This window comes from Amblyomma maculatum, chromosome 2 (assembly GCF_055883805.1).
Source record: "Amblyomma maculatum isolate TAMU_Amacu chromosome 2, ASM5588380v1, whole genome shotgun sequence".
Taxonomy (NCBI): domain Eukaryota; kingdom Metazoa; phylum Arthropoda; class Arachnida; order Ixodida; family Ixodidae; genus Amblyomma; species Amblyomma maculatum.
Window position 1 is genome coordinate 106890626 of NC_139345.1, and position 18277 is coordinate 106908902.

An 18277-nucleotide genomic window follows, 5' to 3' on the forward strand; every position below is an offset into this window, starting at 1 on the left:
GTAACCGTGGTTAAGCCGGCCGTGTAAAGAGGGTATGCTATCCTGTAAAAAGAAACAGAAAACTTCAAATTTGCTTTGGGGATTCGTTTGCTTTTTCAGCTGATAGTAAGCCACTGTGTTGATTAGTGAAACATAGTAGCTCTGCTGACCTCATTATAATGCTTTCGCTTCGCAACTGCAATTTCTGCTTATCGATGCGCCAGCCACTTCTTATCTTGTACGTTGATACACACAGTAATCGGTGTTACTGTAGCTGCGCTACTACTATTACTGTCGAACGCAACAAAGGTCACTGCTGAAGGCCGCGTCAACCAAGAGCAACAATAGAACATCCCCTGCAGCATTTTTGTGCCCTTTTTACCTCGTTTCCATTTTCCTCCAAGCATCATAACGCATAGCAGTGCTGCTTCCGTCGCCGTTCCTTTTGTCTCGTCTGCAGTGGCGGCAAGCACGTGCTGCTTGCTCGCGATAAAAGCCACGACGAGGTCGTCCTTCGAAGAGCTTCTCATCTCCCGACGGGAAGACTTAGAGGAAAAAAAAAAAAAGAGAAAAAAAAAAACGGGGAGAGGAACTCGGCTTGGAACACGGAAGGGAAAATGATGCGAGCGAAACAAGCAGCGAACGACGTAGAGGAAACGACGCGCACTTCAGCGACGATGCCTGCAGTGATAAAGTGGGTCAGAGAGGGGGAATAAGAAAAACAAAATGGAGGAAAAAAAAGCGAGGAATTCAGAAATGATTGGTGAGCTCTTCAAAGAGCAAGACCACTGGGTGACAAAACAGATAGTTGGTTGACGAAGCACTAAAGAAAGCGAACGGAAGCCAGAGAGAGATGGGCGCGAAGGCGCGTAGTGCGCGTAGTCTGAAGAGTGCTGATGCATGAACGGCTAAAGAGGGCGTTCAGGACGGGGGCGTTTCCTCGCCGAAGGATGAAGTTTTTTTCGGCACCGGTTCTTTCACGAAGCTCTGCTGCTTACGTGCGAGCCTTTTGCATTAAGGACCGAGAATCTCGGAGAAATACTCTCCAACTAAGCTGCGAACGCGCGCTTAATCCCGATGTCGCTTCATGCAAGAGTTGTGTTCAATAGGATTAGAGATTCGAGCCTACTAAAAAAGAAACGGAATTACATTTTGGTGGGGTGAGCAATCCGGGACGAAGTATAGTCCCTTATAAGAGATGGCTAATTCAGAGCCTTTTATTTTGTAAGGGCGGTAGCTGCAGGAGTTGCCCAAATAAGAGAAAACTGTTCAAAAAAAAAATATATATATAGCATAACAGATTGGATCTCGTAAGAATGAAGGATGACAGTTTTTGAGAATAAAGAAAGTAGAGGCAGCTAAGAAACACGGTATTAACAGTACTGCAAAGCAGAAAAAAAAAATGTTATGTAGGAAAGGAAAAGCGCAGTGCACGTGTCTCGCATATGCGGACACCTCAACCGCACCGTAAGGGAAGAGATAAAGAAGGGACGAACGAAAAGTAAAAAGCTTCGCCGCAGTGAGGGCCCCGGCAACAGCAGATGCATTTCCTCTTCTTAAAATAACAGGCGACCAAGGAGGTATAAAAAAAAAAAAAAAATCTCCTTGGAGGCAACTTTGTACCAAGCTCTACAGTATCAGTATACTATTTAAAAAAAAAAAATGAAAGAGCCGTGCAAGTTTCTTGTGCGCAATTTATTGAACACCGTACGAAAAGTACAACGTGCAGTTGCCATTTCGGGCACTGCTTGTCCACAGATCAATTATGAGGAATAGAGTAATTGTGGGCTGGAATAATGAGAACTTAACTGGTCGATAGCATCTCAAGCAGTACGGACAACGGTGTCACCGGCAAATTTAGTGAAATGCTCCAAAAAGTGCAATATAGGTTAGTTGGTTGGTTGGTTGGTTGGTTGGTTGGTTGGTTGTTGGTTGGTTGGTTGGTTGGTTGGTTGGTTGGTTGGTTGGTTGGTTGGTTGGTTGGTTGGTTGGTTGGTTGGTTGGTTGGTTGGTTGGTTGGTTGGTTGGTTGGTTGGTTGGTTGGTTGGTTGGTTGGTTGGTTGGTTGGTTGGTTGGTTGGTTGGTTGGTTGGTTGGTTGGTTGGTTGGTTGGTGGTTGGTTGGTTGGTTGGTTGGTTGGTTGGTTGGTTGGTTGGTTGGTTGGTTGGTTGGTTGGTTGGTTGGTTGGTTGGTTTGTAGGGTTTAACGTCCCAAAGCAACTCATGCTATGAGAGACACCGCAGTGGAGAACTTCGAAAATGTCGACAAACTGGTGTTCTTTAACGTGCACTGATATCGCGCAGTACGCGGGCGTCTTTCATTTCGCCTCCATAGAAAGCAGCAGCCGAGACCGGGATTCGATCCCGCATCCCTGGGAACAGTAGTCGAGCGCCGTAACCAATGCGCCACCCGGCGGGGCAGAGGGCAATGTAGGAGACGGGCCAATGCTCAGTTAGGAACTGGGGGGGGGGGGGGGGGGGGGGAAGCAGTGGGCCCCAGTCAGAGCAGAGCATATCTGGCACGAAACAACCGGACAGTTCTTGAATGATGTATGTCGACTCCCGCGAAAAAACTGGGATGAAGTCCTTCCGTTTATAACATACGCATTTAACACTGCTAAGCACGAAACGACAGGCTACAGTTCGTTTTTTCTTCTTTACGCACGACCTCCACGAAGTACTCAGGACATGTTTTTGCCTCTCTCACTCCCTGCTGAAACTTCAGTAGAGCATAGTCTCTCTTTGGCTGAAGAAGCTCGTCGACTCGCTAGACTTCCCACTCTAGCCTCTCAGGAACGCTACAAGCCACGCTACGACAAGCGTCATCAAGATGTCAATTATGCCCTTGGTGACTTGGTGTGGCTTTGGACGCCGTTGCGTAAGCGCGGCTTGTCCCAGAAACTGTTGCACCATTATCCATTATACTGGCCCTTTCGTTGTACTGGAATGCCTCAGCGCAGTAAACTTTGCACTTTCTCGCCTGACCACCCAAGGTCGTCGGTAGTCTACGTGGCCCGCATGAAGCCCTTCTATCGACGTCAAGAACCTTGACTCGCCCGGCGGGCATCGTCTGCGAACGGGGCAGTGTCACGCACTTCCCGCGGTCCAGTATTGGAGGAAGATGAGGTTTGGCGGGATAAGCAGAAGAGGAAGAGGAAGCTGGGTCTGCAGAAGAGGAAGAGGAAGCTGGGTCTGTCCGCTCTAGTGTGCTAATCTCCAGCGCATCCTAATGTCTGTGTAAATAAACCTCGTAACAATATTATCTCGAATTCGTGAGCCGTAGCAGCTGGGTAGCTGCAATTTGGTGGCTATAATTAACCCAGTTTCACTTTTACCGACGGCAAAAGCGAGTATGAAATGTACGATTCAGTTCAGCTTCTTTGTAGTTTACAACTGTTGAGTCAAGTAATAAGAAGACAAAACAAAAATCAGTTTTTTTTTTCTTCAAAAACACGCATATCGTTCTGATTCAGATAAGGTAAACTTTTACTTTAGCCTCAAGAAAGGGACAGCGAACATTAGATACATCAGTGTAGTTCTGGCTGACTGTGTCGTCACTTCTAAGGCTAGCAGATGGTTATTCGGGTCACACCAGTGGGTCAGAATTCCAACTCTAAGTTGGTTTCGATGCTTGTCGGGTTAACGTTTTTTTTTTTTTTTTTCTCTTCATAAGACCCACCACACCGGAAGCAGCAAACCAAACCAAACCACTTTTTTCGTCTGAGTTTCAATTTCGCCGCGAAAAAAAAAAAAATATCGCCGCTATAACAACGCCGCCAATGAAAAACCAAACAACTGCTGCGTGTATGTGGGCCCGGAAGCTCTCGGGGAGACTTGCGTTTGCTGTATATATGTTTTTACCAGCCTATTGCGCTTCCGTCTTCCAGGTGTAACGCAGGCCGTCTTCCAGGTGTAACGCAGGCCTCGTGCGTCATCGCATGTCTCGGCCGGTCGTTTGGCATCTGCCTCAGACCAAGATGGAAAAGCCATCTCGCACCTTGCTCCGGAAGCGACTAAGAAGCGATCCTCGCCTTTGTTCATTTCCTTTTTATTTATTTATTTTTTGTCCCATGCCTTCGCGCCTTTCTTTTAGGGAAGCGAAGCTGCAATATCGGATTTTCCTTTTGTTTCCCGTTTCCCACCCGTCTCTTCTCGGCGCTGTAAGCTCCCTCCTGGCAACTTCTATTTTAAATGTGAAAATGGTGGCGTTCGCACTGAGCGGTATATTATAGTGGCTTTCAAGGCACCTTGCCGCAAAGAGAGCGACGCACCGAACCGAGTCTCAGCGTTCTTCTTCTTGCAGCCTCTCAACTTTTTTCCGACATTTCCTAGCTTTTCAGGCTCTGCTTCCGTCTCTTTAATTTTGCATCTCCTGAAGTGCTCCGTTGGTTTCGGCTCGCTCGAGTTGAAGTCTGGCCCCATCTTGCGTTTGTTCGCTGGTACGTCGAAACCTCCCCCAAGGACGTCCTCCGCGCTGAAACTCTGAGCAGTTCACTCGAGATTAAACTGCCGCTTCCGAGTGCTAGGTCCCTGCGGTTTATGTGTCTGTTTGTCCTTTCCCTTTGAAACGTGCCTTTTATGTGAGCTTCTTTACACGTGCCTGCGCGCCTGTAAGTCTGGACAACCGCGATTTCGTGAGGATCGTCACGAATGCTCGTACTTTCGCTCCAGAATTTTGGAAGACCGCGTTTTGCTAGAGACTGGTCTTCTAAAAAATAATAATAGCAAAAAGAAAAGCAAAGACAGAGGGAAACCTTACTAACCGTTTAGGCACTTCTGATATATGGTAATGAACTGCAGAATCTTTTCCTTGTTCTCTGCACCCTACACTGATTCGCTCAGAGAGTTCCAGAGCCTGATGAGAGTTTGAGTCCCCGGGCAACAGTAGACGGAGGGAAGAATCCAAGCTTCCACATTACGACGGGTCTTGTTTGTCTGGGTCGTCTGTTTTGTGTCGTGGTAACATTGGTGAATGTAGGGTGCAAGTAACGACAAAAAAAAAAAAAACAAAAAACAAAACAAAAAAAAGCAAATACGAAACATAGACCAGGATGAATCAATGGCGCTAACGACGTGCACGTGCCGAAGTCGTAAACGATTTTTCACAAGTAGGTCGCAGAACTTTGCGGCTCTGGCTAACAGTGAGAGTTGGTTGCTCAAGCGATAACCGGAAGGACGAACATCGGATTCGCGTAAAAGAGAGAGCAGCAATTAATGTTTGAACATGACTCTCCTATTATGCGACCGTTTGGAAGCGTTATCCGCGCAGAAACCCGCCGTGCGCCTGTGTTATCATAGCACATTAAGATATTTCCGTGTCTGTGGTGACATCACGTGCCATGTACGTGACGGTCACGTGATAAATATAACACGTGACAAATGAAATCATTTAGGCCCCACAGCGATGACTTATATATTGGTTAGGGTGCTCAACGGCCGATCCCTAGTACGCAAGTACGCTAGTTGTCAGGTAGGCGTAGCCATTCTCCTTAAATCACCAATATAAAGAAAGTAAAACAACCTTACTAGTAACATTTATCTATTTATTGTCATTTATTCATTGTGCATACTTTCAAAGCCCGTAGGCGACACAGAAAGGAAGGGGGATCTAATTACACCATTTTCAGCGCAAACCAAGCAGCTATAAGACGTTTTGAACGGCGATCTTAATTGCGGTTGTGTCACAAATGGAGGCTGTCGAGGAGGAAGGTTCTGTGGTTTCTTTTCTCTTAGCAGAAAGGAGGAATGGTACAAGTTAGCGCGGCAAGTTAAGATGGCACATCAGCTTTTGGGTATTGACGCATTGTTACATCGTAACTGTTCCTGCGCGAAGGGGGAGAGCTGAGTGCGAGTATTCCCACCAACTGTAAACTATGAGTAGGCGGAAAAACAAAGCAAAAAAGAAAGTAAAAAAGGAAACGAAGAGCAGAATAAGCAAAGTGTTTGAAAAAATCAATTTCTGAACGGTATTAGCGATGAGTGCTAGTTAACGCGTGTCCCGAGGAGCCCGCACTAGCTAGGCCAAATTATTTACAAATTACCATAATTTCGAAACATTTGAGATTGGCACGCATGTAAAACAGGCTTTGCTACTCAGCAGGCTAAGCTTCGCTACAACACAATAAAGTTGCTTGTAAATTTTACTTTTCTGCGTTATACTGATGATATATATTAGGGGAATGGGTACGCCTACCTACAACCGCCACGGGGGCTTTTCGATCGAGGCGAAAAGCGAGGTGTCCTCGTGTGTCGTGCGATGTCAGCGCTCTTTCAAGACCCCCCAGGTGGTCGAAATTCTGGGAGCCCTTCACAATGGCGTTCCTCAATGTTAATCCTGAGTCCAGGAGTGGGGCAGGTGCGCAAATTGCTCCATTTTGGTACAATTATCTACGCCTTGCTGCGCCAAAAACATTTCATTAACCGAAATTGGGCAGGTTGTGTCAAAAAAGCCAAGCAAGCGCTACACAATTTTTTTCTGCCCCGTACTTCACGTCTTCCAGGGCTGTGAGAGCATTAGACATTGTTTGAGATTGCTAATCTTTTTGTACCGCACTTCTTTTTATTTGTTAGAAAAAATGTGACTTTTTGGAAATTACAGAATTTTTTGTGTATCTGAGCTCGCGGCCAGTCATCGTGGATTACAGCAGGCATTCGCTCGCTACTGCATTTCACAACTGTCACACTAGTAAACTGGCTCATATTTCGTGGAATAGACATATGCTGTAATGCTAGTTAGGCAAGAAAACAATGCTTGACAGCATCAAGATCCGGAGCGGCGGCACCAGCTGACCTTCTTGGAATGACGAAACAAAAAAGTGCACTATAGGATGTACGTAGAAAAAACTGGGTCGGTCGTTTCTGAATCCCCTCTGTAATCCAACGAAACGCAGTGGCCCTAAACTCAATAATAAAAGTATGGTATGTTTATTCTAGTTTACCGGCTAGACTGAATGTAAAAATAAAAAACAAAAAATACTCTGAGGAGCGCTATGTGACAGAAAACTATGTCGTTGGCTTCATGACGCTGTGCTGCACCGCTTGCGAGGCGTTTGAAGCGGGCAACGGCTATTGTTCCTCAGATCCTTGGGTGCATTTGCGTGACTTAGAGATTCAATTGCTATCGTGGGACACTCCGCGAAGCTGTAATCGAACTTGATCCCACGCTCTTGTGCAAAAACCAAGAATGAATACCTACGCGCATTAACTATATGCACGGTGTTACAGACCACTCAAGAAAAGACAGCCAATGTATGCAATGCCGCGGTACTGCGCCAACGACGCCGGGGATTCCCCTAACTTCGAATGTCGCTGTAGAACCAGATTTAACTTGTGTTCAGCTACGCGCTATTCAACAAGTCGTTCGTGTCTTTGTTGGGTGTTAGGTTCGGTGACATTAATACGTTCGCATCCCATCCCACGTGCGCAGGTGCAGCGGGCATGGCGTGAGGAGCGGGCGGAGGAGCGTCGTTGCCCCGATGGAGTCCCTGCGGCTGCAGGGGCAGCGCTGGAAGTCGGCGCTGCCGCTGCTGTCGTCTTCGCGCACCTCGCTGCACGGTGCCGATTTGTGCTCGCCCTTCGAGTCCCTGGTCGGCAGCCTGCGCAAGAACGGTGCCGTCTTCCTCAGCAGCCTCAGTGTGGCCGACGACGCACGATGCGCAGCGGCGCCCCCTGTCGCGGTGGGACACGACTACTGCTGCTCGCCGCGGCGCCAGGCAGCCACGCCGGTGCACCTCCAGCCCCACGGCGCCGCCGGATACCACCACCAGACGTCGCAGCAACAGGGGGCCTCCTCGTCGCCCACCTCGTCGTCCTTCGAGTCCTGCGACGGGGACCTGGGCTTTGACAGCGACAACGGTGAGCCCATCGCATATCTTTCGCACACTTTCTCTTTTCAAGCTTCTTGAAACGCCTTTCCGTACAAGTTTTCACCCCGATTACGGCATTTCAAAAGAGGGCTTTCATTTCCAGGAGCCCCGGGAGCTCGCGGTTGTCGTTTTCAAGAAATGACGTCACCGCATAGAAAGGTCACGTGACCCACAACCATTAGCAATATTATACGCGATCCGTATTTCAAGTGCAAGGATGCATCCGATAAACTCTGTTATGCGGACACCTCATGCTGTAGTCTACTTTTATTACAGCAGCGAAGAAAAGAAAAGCTTGGCTGCTTCCAGTGCTTGCTTGTCATGAAACGAAACATAGTTTAACAGTACGGAAAGTACGGACAAGAAGAAGCGAGAAAACACAGCGCTGTTGTCTATTGTTTTGCATTTGAGCTTCGTAAGATTCTTTTTTTTTTTCGACAACGAAATGGGGGGGGAGGGGGGGGGGGGGACTCTTTCGCGTTCCAGTAGTTCTACATCACCACCTCACAGACTGGCTTCGTTCAACTGCTGGAGGGAACTATAGTTTTAATAAGGAACAAAAAAAAAAACGCACTCAAACTAACGCCGAATGACCTGCTGTATACAGCACATGCTATGAGAGCCACGAAGAAAAGTTTCAAGAAAAAAGAAGTCAAAATTATAAAAAGGAGCACATAAAATGTGTGTGTGTGTGGGGGGGAGTACGGAGCCCAGAATGGCCTGCTTCTTCATTTCCCACTTAGCTTTCTTTCGATCGGCCTCGGCTGTCGGCTCGGCGGCGGCACTCAGTACGCGAACCGCTCAAAGCATCGTCGTCGCCTCGTTGGCGGCGCCGGATAGCGCGACTGGGCAAAAGGAAAGCCGGCCAAGCTCTGGTTGTTGGCGCCGTTCTCCCCGTTACGCCGCGGCAACGAGGCGAAGCCCCCCCCCCCCCCCCCCACCCCCCCCCCCCCCCCCCCCCCCCCCCCTAGAGCATGGCACCACTACCGTTTTCCTGCCCCTCTCATCTCTCGCGCTTCTTTCCTTCCTCTCACTGCAAAACCACAGCGCAGTGGTGCTCTCAATGTTTGTGTGATGTGCGTGTGTAGAGGCATGCATCTCTTCTTTCCACTCAAAATATGCTGCGGGGGCTCTGTCGTGCCCTGTACGTTCCCGTCGGAGTGCATCTCGGTCTCGCTTTCTCTTTTTTTTTCTTACGCCCCCTTTTTCCTAATTCCTTCAAAAGTAACAGTCGTTCGTCGGCGCCGCCGTATCCGTGTTCTCTGCGCCAACGGGAAAAAGGACGGCGCTTTTGAAAAGGCATTGATTCGAGACTCGCTTGCCGGCGGCGCCGACGGAGAGCCATTTCGAACGTCCTCCGGTTCCTTTCCAGCCTCTGCAGCTCCTTCCGTTCTTTCCCCCTCTCCTCGCGGTCTCTCTCCCCGTTCCCACTATTTCTCACCTTCCCATATTCTCAGCGATCTCCCGGCTTCCCTCGCCCAATCGCACCATTTTCTTGGCTTCTCTTTACACGGTAGGGGTGGTCGACCTAGTTATGCCTTGCGTGCGGTCGTCCCTTCGGCGCCTTCTGTTTCCTTCCAATGCGCCCCTCGTTCGTATTACTCCCCTCTACCTCATCATCACCGTTATTCTATTTCCCCCAATTTTCGTCCTTTCCTTTTCTTCCCTTCATTAATTCTCGCTAAATGTCGATTTCTTCAATATTAAAAATTGCCACGTCGTATTATTAAACGTCCTTGTGGTACTCTGCGTGCGGCCACTCTTTCACCCCTTATTTATCTCGCCCATTTCTTTCCGCCATTTTCATTTCTGAAGCCATAATTTAAATTGCGCACTTCGATGCTGTTCGCACTGCGCAATTTAATATAAAGGGGACGGGGGGAAAACGAAAAGAATTGTTCAAATCATAACATGCGAAGGTGCCCGCCTTTTCTGTCGGTCTGCATCTCCTGCATTCTCTGGACGCCGCGTTATTGAGGTAGCCGGATTATTGAGGTAGCCGCGTTATTGAGGTAGCCGGGGAAACTTGGAGGGCACCATCGTCGCCGGGATGCGTTCATTTTTATCCATTTGCATGTTCAATTAGCCCAGTGATCGCGACGAAGATTTAAGCGGACCTCGAGAATTTATGGCAGCTGGCATAAGATGGTATGTGGGGTTTAACGTCCCAAGGCGGCATCGGCTGTGATGCACACTGTAGATGAGTCGTTCAATCATTTTGACCCCATGGGGTTCTTTAACGTGCATTTGCGTAGTGCATTGCACGGGCACCTTACTTTTCGCCTCCATCGAAACGCGGCTATTGCGCCAACATCGAACGGTCTAATGGGGATCAGCAGTCAAGCGCGATGTCCACTGAGCTACCGTGGCGGGGCGACTTATGGCAACTCTTGGAGGAGCGCTCCGTGGTAGAGCACTACGTATTCTCACTTTTTCTTGCTCTAGTTTACGATACCGCGGTGAGGGTAGAAGGCTTGAAGTTCCATAGAAAAAAGTTATTAGAACTAAACTTACGGCTTAGGTACGTGCATTATAGAAATGAGGCAATGAGTGCGCTCGCTATGTCGTCTATTCTTGTGGTGAAACTTAGGGGCCCTCTCAATTGTTTATATCGTCCTTTTGTCAGAGAGCACGGAGAAGGAAGAGTCAAACAAAGCACGCGGAGCGATCTGGTGAACAGTCCGCTCTCATCGAGCTTGTTGTTTCGGATCTACGTTCTCTGAACCGCACCCATATAGGGATTTTAGCAAAATATCATTTACGTCGTGCTCAAAATGACATTAAAAAAAAATCACTTTGCTTGTCTTCACGAATTGTATGTGGACTGAACTGCCGTTTTCATTAGCCACTGCAAAGATGCGAAGACTCACAAAAGCAAACAGCACACGCGTACTTTCATTTTCGTGACCTTAATAGGCGGCCATGTTGTCTCCAACTAAACCGGTTAATCAAACCTAACGCCCCCGTGAAAAATACGAAAACATAACAAAAGCAAAAACGACTTTAATTCCCCTTCAAGCCTAGCAATGGAGCGAACGACAGGAGACCGTCGGTAATATATAAACCCATTTCACGCTTACATACTCTCCATTAAGGGAGGGGCTGTACTTTTTGTGGTATTCGATCATGTTCCCGGTACTCAAGGAATGCATGCTTAAATGCCGTCGTCACTGCAAAGTTCCACTTTCTCTAACCTGTGCATAATCTAAGACATATCGATTGCTAGACACCGGTACACTGACTGCTGTACAAGATGGTAAGCAAGTAGGCAGCGGGCGCTCTGTTGTGCCGCTTTCATCTCGCTTCTGCGGCTGTGTGATATATTGGCAAACATACGAAGTCGCCATTTCGGGAAGACCAGACGAGTACATCCTAGAACTGAACGTTAAATATGAAAATTCGTGTCAAAGACGATGTATTTTTAAAACGCCGCGACGCGCGCGCGAGGGTTCGCTCTCCAGCGCAGCAGGCGGGATAGCGACCAATGCAACACATGTAAGCAAAACGCTCCGAAATAATTTCCTCGTTCCACAGAGTGTCCATGAAGGCGGCTGTTCCTTGGCATCTGGGAGCATTTTAAAGAAGAATGGAGTGTGCCAAGTCAATAGAAGCTAGCTGAGCTTTTAAATCTCCCATTCTCTTGTCTAGAGAAGAGCAGTCGATGGTCTGACGGTGCAAGCGACCTTGGCTTTAAGGGGCTGCCGCGGCATATAAAGAAGACGAAACATCAAAGCGAGGTGAGCGTGCGTCCGAACGATCGATGTGCTCAGGGTATAACTCCGGGATAAATGCGAATTGTGAAGCCGGACATACTCCGCAAAAAGTTTGGAGGACACTTAAGCTCAGCCTTAAAGGGAATGGCGTGACACCGTTAAGGGCTCTCGTCTGCGGTTCCCCTTGCGGATCCTCGTTCTCATACGTGAAATTTTCGCTCACGTAATCTGTAATCTTTTAATTTGTTCCTCTATTATCTTACACGTATTCATTAGCATGTAACCGTAGCCTACCGCATTATGTGAAAGACCACCTTAAATAATTGCGAGGTCACGCCTTAACCAAGCTGCCCGAAAGCGCCCGCGCGGCCCAGAAGTATAGCGTGTCTCAAAGATACAAGGTTCTTGGGCTCGATTCCCACCTCCTGTCAAGTCCTACCTTAATTAATTAACTAATCACTCCACACCACACAATTTTGCACATAAAAACATTTTCACCCTCTACCTCATATAATCATTTTTGTTTACTCATAAATCACGTCATTCTTCGACAGGGACGGTGTGATACCCCCTCTGCGAATGGACACTTTCTTTGCATACCTATGAGCCTATAGGCTTTCCCATTAATACCACTCTAGAGCACCTGCCAAATACTAGATACCAAAGTCATGCTCGTCTTTTGTCTTGTTTTTCTTTTTTTCGCCGATAACGTCGACGCCGTTTTTCTAGAAAATGGACTTTCAACGCTTTCGTATTGAAAATTGCATTATCTTTGCGTGTCGCTACTGGCAGTAGCGCCAGTAGCTGATAGTCCATGAAAGCTAGGCATTTGTCAGTGAGTGGCGGGCACGACGCTTGCGTCGTATATTTCAGTTTCTTAGCTGAATATTTTTTCACAAGACAGGCTAGTTTTTATCCCATCTCGCTGTACGTGTACCACTGTGGCATTGTCATCTGGACAGCCCTTTGGAATAACAAACAAACAAACAAACAAACAAACAAACAAACAAACAAACAAACAAACAAACAAACAAACAAACAAACAAACAAACAAACAAACAAACAAACAAACAAACAAACAAACAAACCTTTTTTTGCTTACATGCACGAATAAAGTTTGTAAACTCCCACCGCCAAGATGAATATCAATTCTCTTTTTAAGAAAGTAACGAGCGTTTTCGAATAGTTCATTCACTGTTACAATTAGTTGGCTTCCATGTTTTTCCAAAAAGCCCCGTTTCTCAGCGTCGAGTTCGCAGCCCGCGACTCTTGATAAGAACTGATTGAATGACTTATAAAACGCGCAGATGCTGTTCCCGGATTCTCTCATTAAAGAGTTTCTCTCGCTGCTCTCCAATCCGCGTTGGTACAAAATGTATCGTGAATATGCATGAGAAGAGACGTACCACCGAGTCTTCCTTCGCTTTGGTGGCAGCGGGTCGGCCCGAGCGTGATCCGACATACCGCTCACCCCTGGCACTCGCTTGCAGCCTATGCGTTCCATGATGTATTCAAAATCAATGCTTGTTAGCATTCTGCAACGCTTCGCTACGACCAAAGACTCGCCGGGGAACGAACGGTCGGAGGAAGGAAAAATCGCTGCGTAAGCTCAGCCGACCTAATGGAGCGTATAGGCAGTGAAGCAAGAAATACCATGTGTGTTTTTGCCTACACGGAGGAGTAATTAAAGCAAAAAGAAAAAGAGAGAATAAAGCGGCAAAGGCGATACGAGCTTGCGAGTAAGACAAAATAAATGGAGACGTCTCTGGCAGTTGCTTGTCTTTTTTTATTTTTGTTCTCTGTTTATCCTTCCGGTATTGATAGACGCCTTTGCATTCACCGCTGCTTTCAGTGCAACGGTAAACAATACGCGAGGGCGCCCGTGCGCGCGTCAATGTTGATTTCTCGTCGCCCGCTCGGTTTTAGTTTGTTGTTGTTGCTTGATACGTTTGCTGCATTGTTTTTGCTTGGGTCCTTATTATTCTTAGCTTGCAAAAGATGGAGGGGGCGAGAACCAACGCGCTAGACGCAAATATTGTTTTGTCCTTGTGTGCGCACCGGCCGTCGCGCGCCAGCGGGGCAACAGAGTGAGCGAAATGGGCGCTTTATTCAGTCGTGATCACAATACGGGTGATGAAAACGTTGTCTCATTGCGGCTGTTTTGTATTTACTTTTCTAAGATTTTCCGTGCCCTCTTCATCGTGCGTGCGTGCGTGCGAGCGTGTGTGTGCGAGTGAGTGAGTGTATGTCTGTGTGCGTGAGTGAGTGAGTGAGTGAGTGTGTGTGTGTGTGTGTGTGTGAGTGAGTGTATGTGTGTGTGCATGAGTGAGTGTGTGTGTGTGTGTGTGTGCGAGTGAGTGAATGTGTGTGTACATGAGTGAGTGAGTGAGTTAGTGTGTGTGTGTGTGTGTGTGTGTGCGCGCGCTTGAGTGAGTGTATGTGTGTGTGTGCATGAGTGAGTGAGTGAGTGTGTGCGTGTGTGTGTGTGTGCATGAGTGAGTGTATGTGTGTGTGCGCGTGAGTGAGTGTGTGCGTGTGTGTGTGCATGAGTGAGTGTGTGTGTGTGTGTGTGTGTGTGTGTGTGTGTGTGTGTGTGTGTGTGTGTGTGTGTGTGTGTGTGTGTGTGTGTGTGTGTGTGTGTGTGTGTGTGTGTGTGTGTGTGTGTGTGTGTGTGTGTGTGTGTGTGTGTGTGTGTGTGTGTGTGTGTGTGTGTGTGTGTGTGTGTGTGTGTGTGTGTGTGTGTGTGTGTGTGTGTGTGTGTGTGTGTGTGTGTGTGTGTGTGTGTGTGTGTGTGTGTGTGTGTGTGTGTGTGTGTGTGTGTGTGTGTGTGTGTGTGTGTGTGTGTGTGTGTGTGTGTGTGTGTGTGTGTGTGTGTGTGTGTGTGTGTGTGTGTGTGTGTGTGTGTGTGTGTGTGTGTGTGTGTGTGTGTGTGTGTGTGTGTGTGTGTGTGTGTGTGTGTGTGTGTGTGTGTGTGTGTGTGTGTGTGTGTGTGTGTGTGTGTGTGTGTGTGTGTGTGAGAGAGAGAGAGAGAGATATTATAGCGCAATTTCGAAGCGTATAGGCAATCAGGCCACACAACAGCATCTGCGCACGTTTAAACTTCCTTACCCAAGATCAAGAGGTCCAAAGCAAAAGGTAAAGAATTATTATGAGCAGTCGTCTAAAATGTTTAAAAACCTTTTCGTAACATGCTGTCCTGTAAAGGCGAAAGAAGCAAAAGAAAAATCTTATTTATTAAAGAATGCGGTAACACAATTGGGAAGAAATTGTGGCGGCACAAGAGATGTACCTTAACACTACTTCTAATGGTTCAGTTTTTACCACCTCTCTGCCGCAAGGCAGTAAGTGATAGCAATATCATTTGCGAAGTGAACGATGATAAAAATACATATATATCGTCGGCGCATTGAAGAGCTCCGAGGAGAAAATATAAAAGGGGGGGGGGGGGAGAATAAGTCGGATTTTTCGGTTTGTTTTGCAGCCGGTGCACCAGCTTTTTTTTTTTTTTTTTTTTTTTTGTTTTGTTTTGTTACAGCCAATCTATCACTTCGAGACAGCTTGGGCGCTCGGCTTTTCCCCATCGCGATAATGTCGGCGGCGGTGCACGCTTTACAGGAGTACGTCTTGCTTAGACATTCCCCTCAGCTGTCCTCTCTGGGCCCATTCCGTCTTTATTCGAATATAGATTGCACACATGGGCGCATCTTGGTGGTGCGACTTGCTAACTATTCAAGAATTGCTTTTGTGATGAACGCAGTATTTTGGCACCTTTCAAAACCACTGCATTACCGCGTTCTCATCACACGAATTTACCATAATTTACTGTACAGCTACATAAATTTAGGGATTTTATAAGTAAGTACCATCAGAAATGATCAGAATGTAATGAGTGTATGATATAGATACAATGGATGCTGGTGCGAGTTAAGGACTGGAAAGAAAGTGAATAAAATAAGGGTAGGGACATATCAGGCACGCTATGGCATACATTTGAAAGAAAGAACCAGTCATCAAAATTAAAGAAAGCCAAAGAGAATGTTTGTGTGTCTTTTCTGCCGTTTATCATGCGACAACTTGTAGTGTTGTAATTTATAATTGAAAGGTATTTTGATAGAAAATAGAAGAAAACGAAAGGGAAGATTGGCGGCTTTGTGTGAGTTACGTAAAAATTGGTCGTTGTCATGAAAAAAGCAGAATACAACAGTAAATGTGTAAGTGGAGAGAGTGCCTCTACAATGGCCGTAAGTTTACTAGGATCCTTCAGCAATTTGTAATTGTACTCAGCGGTTTGATATTTGACGTAAGGTGTTGATTGCCTTCTGCTGCGGTTTCAAAAATGTTTACCTTGGTCGAAATAGTACCTGTCTCATGACCTATGAACTTGAGCAACGCCTAACTATTGCCACATTGCCTGGACTGTCGGGAATTTTTACTGAAAGATAAAAGACAGTGTGCAACTTGGATGCTGTGGTCTTTGCAAATAAGGTGTAATAACTCGTAATTAAAGTAACGAGCTCGTTGTGAATTTAAAAGGTGAAACGTCACTCGCACCTTTGCAGAAGCAATAGTAGTTATTCTTGGTGTTTTTATCAGTAATGTTGGATGCCATCAGCGTCTTTAGAAATAGCAGTGGAAAACAAAATATTTGCTTCTTTTTTTTGCAATAACATTGTCACGATGGTGGTCACTAATGCTTTCAAAGCTCTCCTACGTATCTTCACCCACGTACGATGTCAGTGCACGTTAAAGAACCCCAGGTGGTCGAAATTTTCGGAGTCCTCCGCTACGGCGTCTCTCATAGACTGAGTCGCTTTGGGACGTTAAACCCCACAAACCAAACCAAACCAACTTAAACCAAACGTTTGCGTTCATAGAAAAACTACATTCATGGTATTGCTACCAGCTGGCAATTGCTAATGGTGAGGAGTAATTTTTGGCCACGATTCGAAAGAACAACCGAAGTTACGTTTGTTCCTGCAGCGAATACAGTAAACATCAAATTTCATGGTAATAACTTTTTAATTCTCGGTGTTGCATTTTTGCGGTAAACATGTTGTGTGTGGGACTCTTGGCGAAAAACTCTATTGACCAATTCTAAAGTATACAAAATAGAGCGCCAAGGTTCGATCTAGGATGGTGCAAGCTAGGGGAGAGCTGCACTAAAATGAAAAGTTAGCTGGAATGGAAAGCGCTCTCCTCACGCTGAAGAAAATTCCACCAGAAATTGTTATATCAGATATATAACACAATACCGGAATCGATAACGACACTTACTTACCGCACTAACCGCAACAACCGCACTGTATATATAAAACGATTAATCATGTACTTAAACAACAAAAATATATCATGCTAAATTCTTTTTTGCGAGAACTGTAACTGAGTAGAATCGTTTGTCCTTTTCCCCCTGCTTGAACGCCCTTGGGAAATGTGGGGTATCTGTAAACAAAGAATAAAAAAAAAATATAATTTCCAGCGCGTGACTCAAAATTCATGCGCTGACTGTCGGAGCTACGTCTTCCATCTTCCCAGCTCTTCTTCAGGCCGCCTCCCCGTTCCATAAGCCCTGCTACAAAAAAAAAAAAAAAAAAAAAAAAAAAAAAAAATATTCTTTCGATTAATTGAATAGCTTCTGTTTTCAATATAATCGTTTTGTGAGTAAATTCTAGAAACTAGTTCGTGCGCAAAGAAAGTCTACACTTAAAGTGTACAAGTCGTTAACATAATGTACGTATCTTCTCGATTTTAAAAAAGTCACAGGGGAAAGTTAGGCTCGCGCTAGCCACGACTATTTGCAGAAGGGCTGAGTGTTTTCTTCTATTCCGTTATGTGCCACCTCAGTGCATTTCTTTTCCGCTTGGTTCTGGAGGAAATCTAGGCCTAGATCTCTTAGCTTTATTGCAGTGGGTTACCACGCAGCAAAAAAGTATGGCAAATACGTGAAGGAATCTGCTCATTACATTAGGTAGAGTTCGCGGGCCTATCCAATAAAACTTGCTTTGCTACTTTAACTTGGAATCTTTCGTTCCCTGATTACATCCACCACTCCCGAAGCCGTAGTTCCAGGGATCTACTTTTATTTTTTTTTACAGCGTTTGATTTGATGAGTTAAAGTAGCTATTACTGGCGGTAAGTACACTCAGACTTCGCCTGATACAAAATGACCACTATTAGAACTCTCGTAGGGGAAAAATAAAAAAAAAAAAAAGACTGCCCAATGTTGTATTCACTCTGTGCCTGTTAGGAAAAAAAAAAGGCAAGTATAAATGAACAAGTGTCAGTTTGCAAGGGCAAATCGAGTCCGAAGTACAATTTTGATTTTTGCTTCGCGAAGCCCTTGCATACAGTGTCTACTTGTCCTGGATAAAACATGCGTGACATCTATGTTGAATATTCCTTGATAGGCGGGGCTAGCTTTCACATCATCTTAACTTTCAAAATCCTTTGCTAATTTTTTTTATTTTTACTTTGTGGCTTGAAACCTTAGCGTTCAATAAACCGGCTTGTGGTTACAGTATTCGCTGCTGCCGATATAGGCCTTAAAGTCGCTTCATTTTGAAAAAGAGTACGCCTTTCGTTAGGCAAATGCCAGTATAAGCGGAGAAATACGGCACTTGAAGAACCTCTCGCACATTTAGATTAGAGAGCATCGAAATGGTTTTTCTCCGTACGCACGTCGCCCGAGAGCCATGACGTCAAGTGCTGAAGGAGTAAATAATTCA

At 46.2% G+C, this 18277-nt stretch overlaps 1 protein-coding gene across 2 annotated transcripts in view; it reads left to right on the forward strand.

Moving 5' to 3' along the window:
* The window catches only part of LOC146199498 (guanine nucleotide exchange factor DBS-like), a 251073-nt gene that overhangs the window by 56356 nt on the left and 176440 nt on the right, over positions 1-18277 (forward strand). For both annotated transcript variants that reach the window (XM_084594992.1, XM_084594994.1), the window contains exon 2: positions 7404-7831. In XM_084594992.1, coding sequence (XP_084451118.1) covers positions 7453-7831 — 379 coding nt within the window. In that variant the 5' untranslated portion in view covers positions 7404-7452. The remainder of the gene's footprint in view (positions 1-7403; positions 7832-18277) is intronic.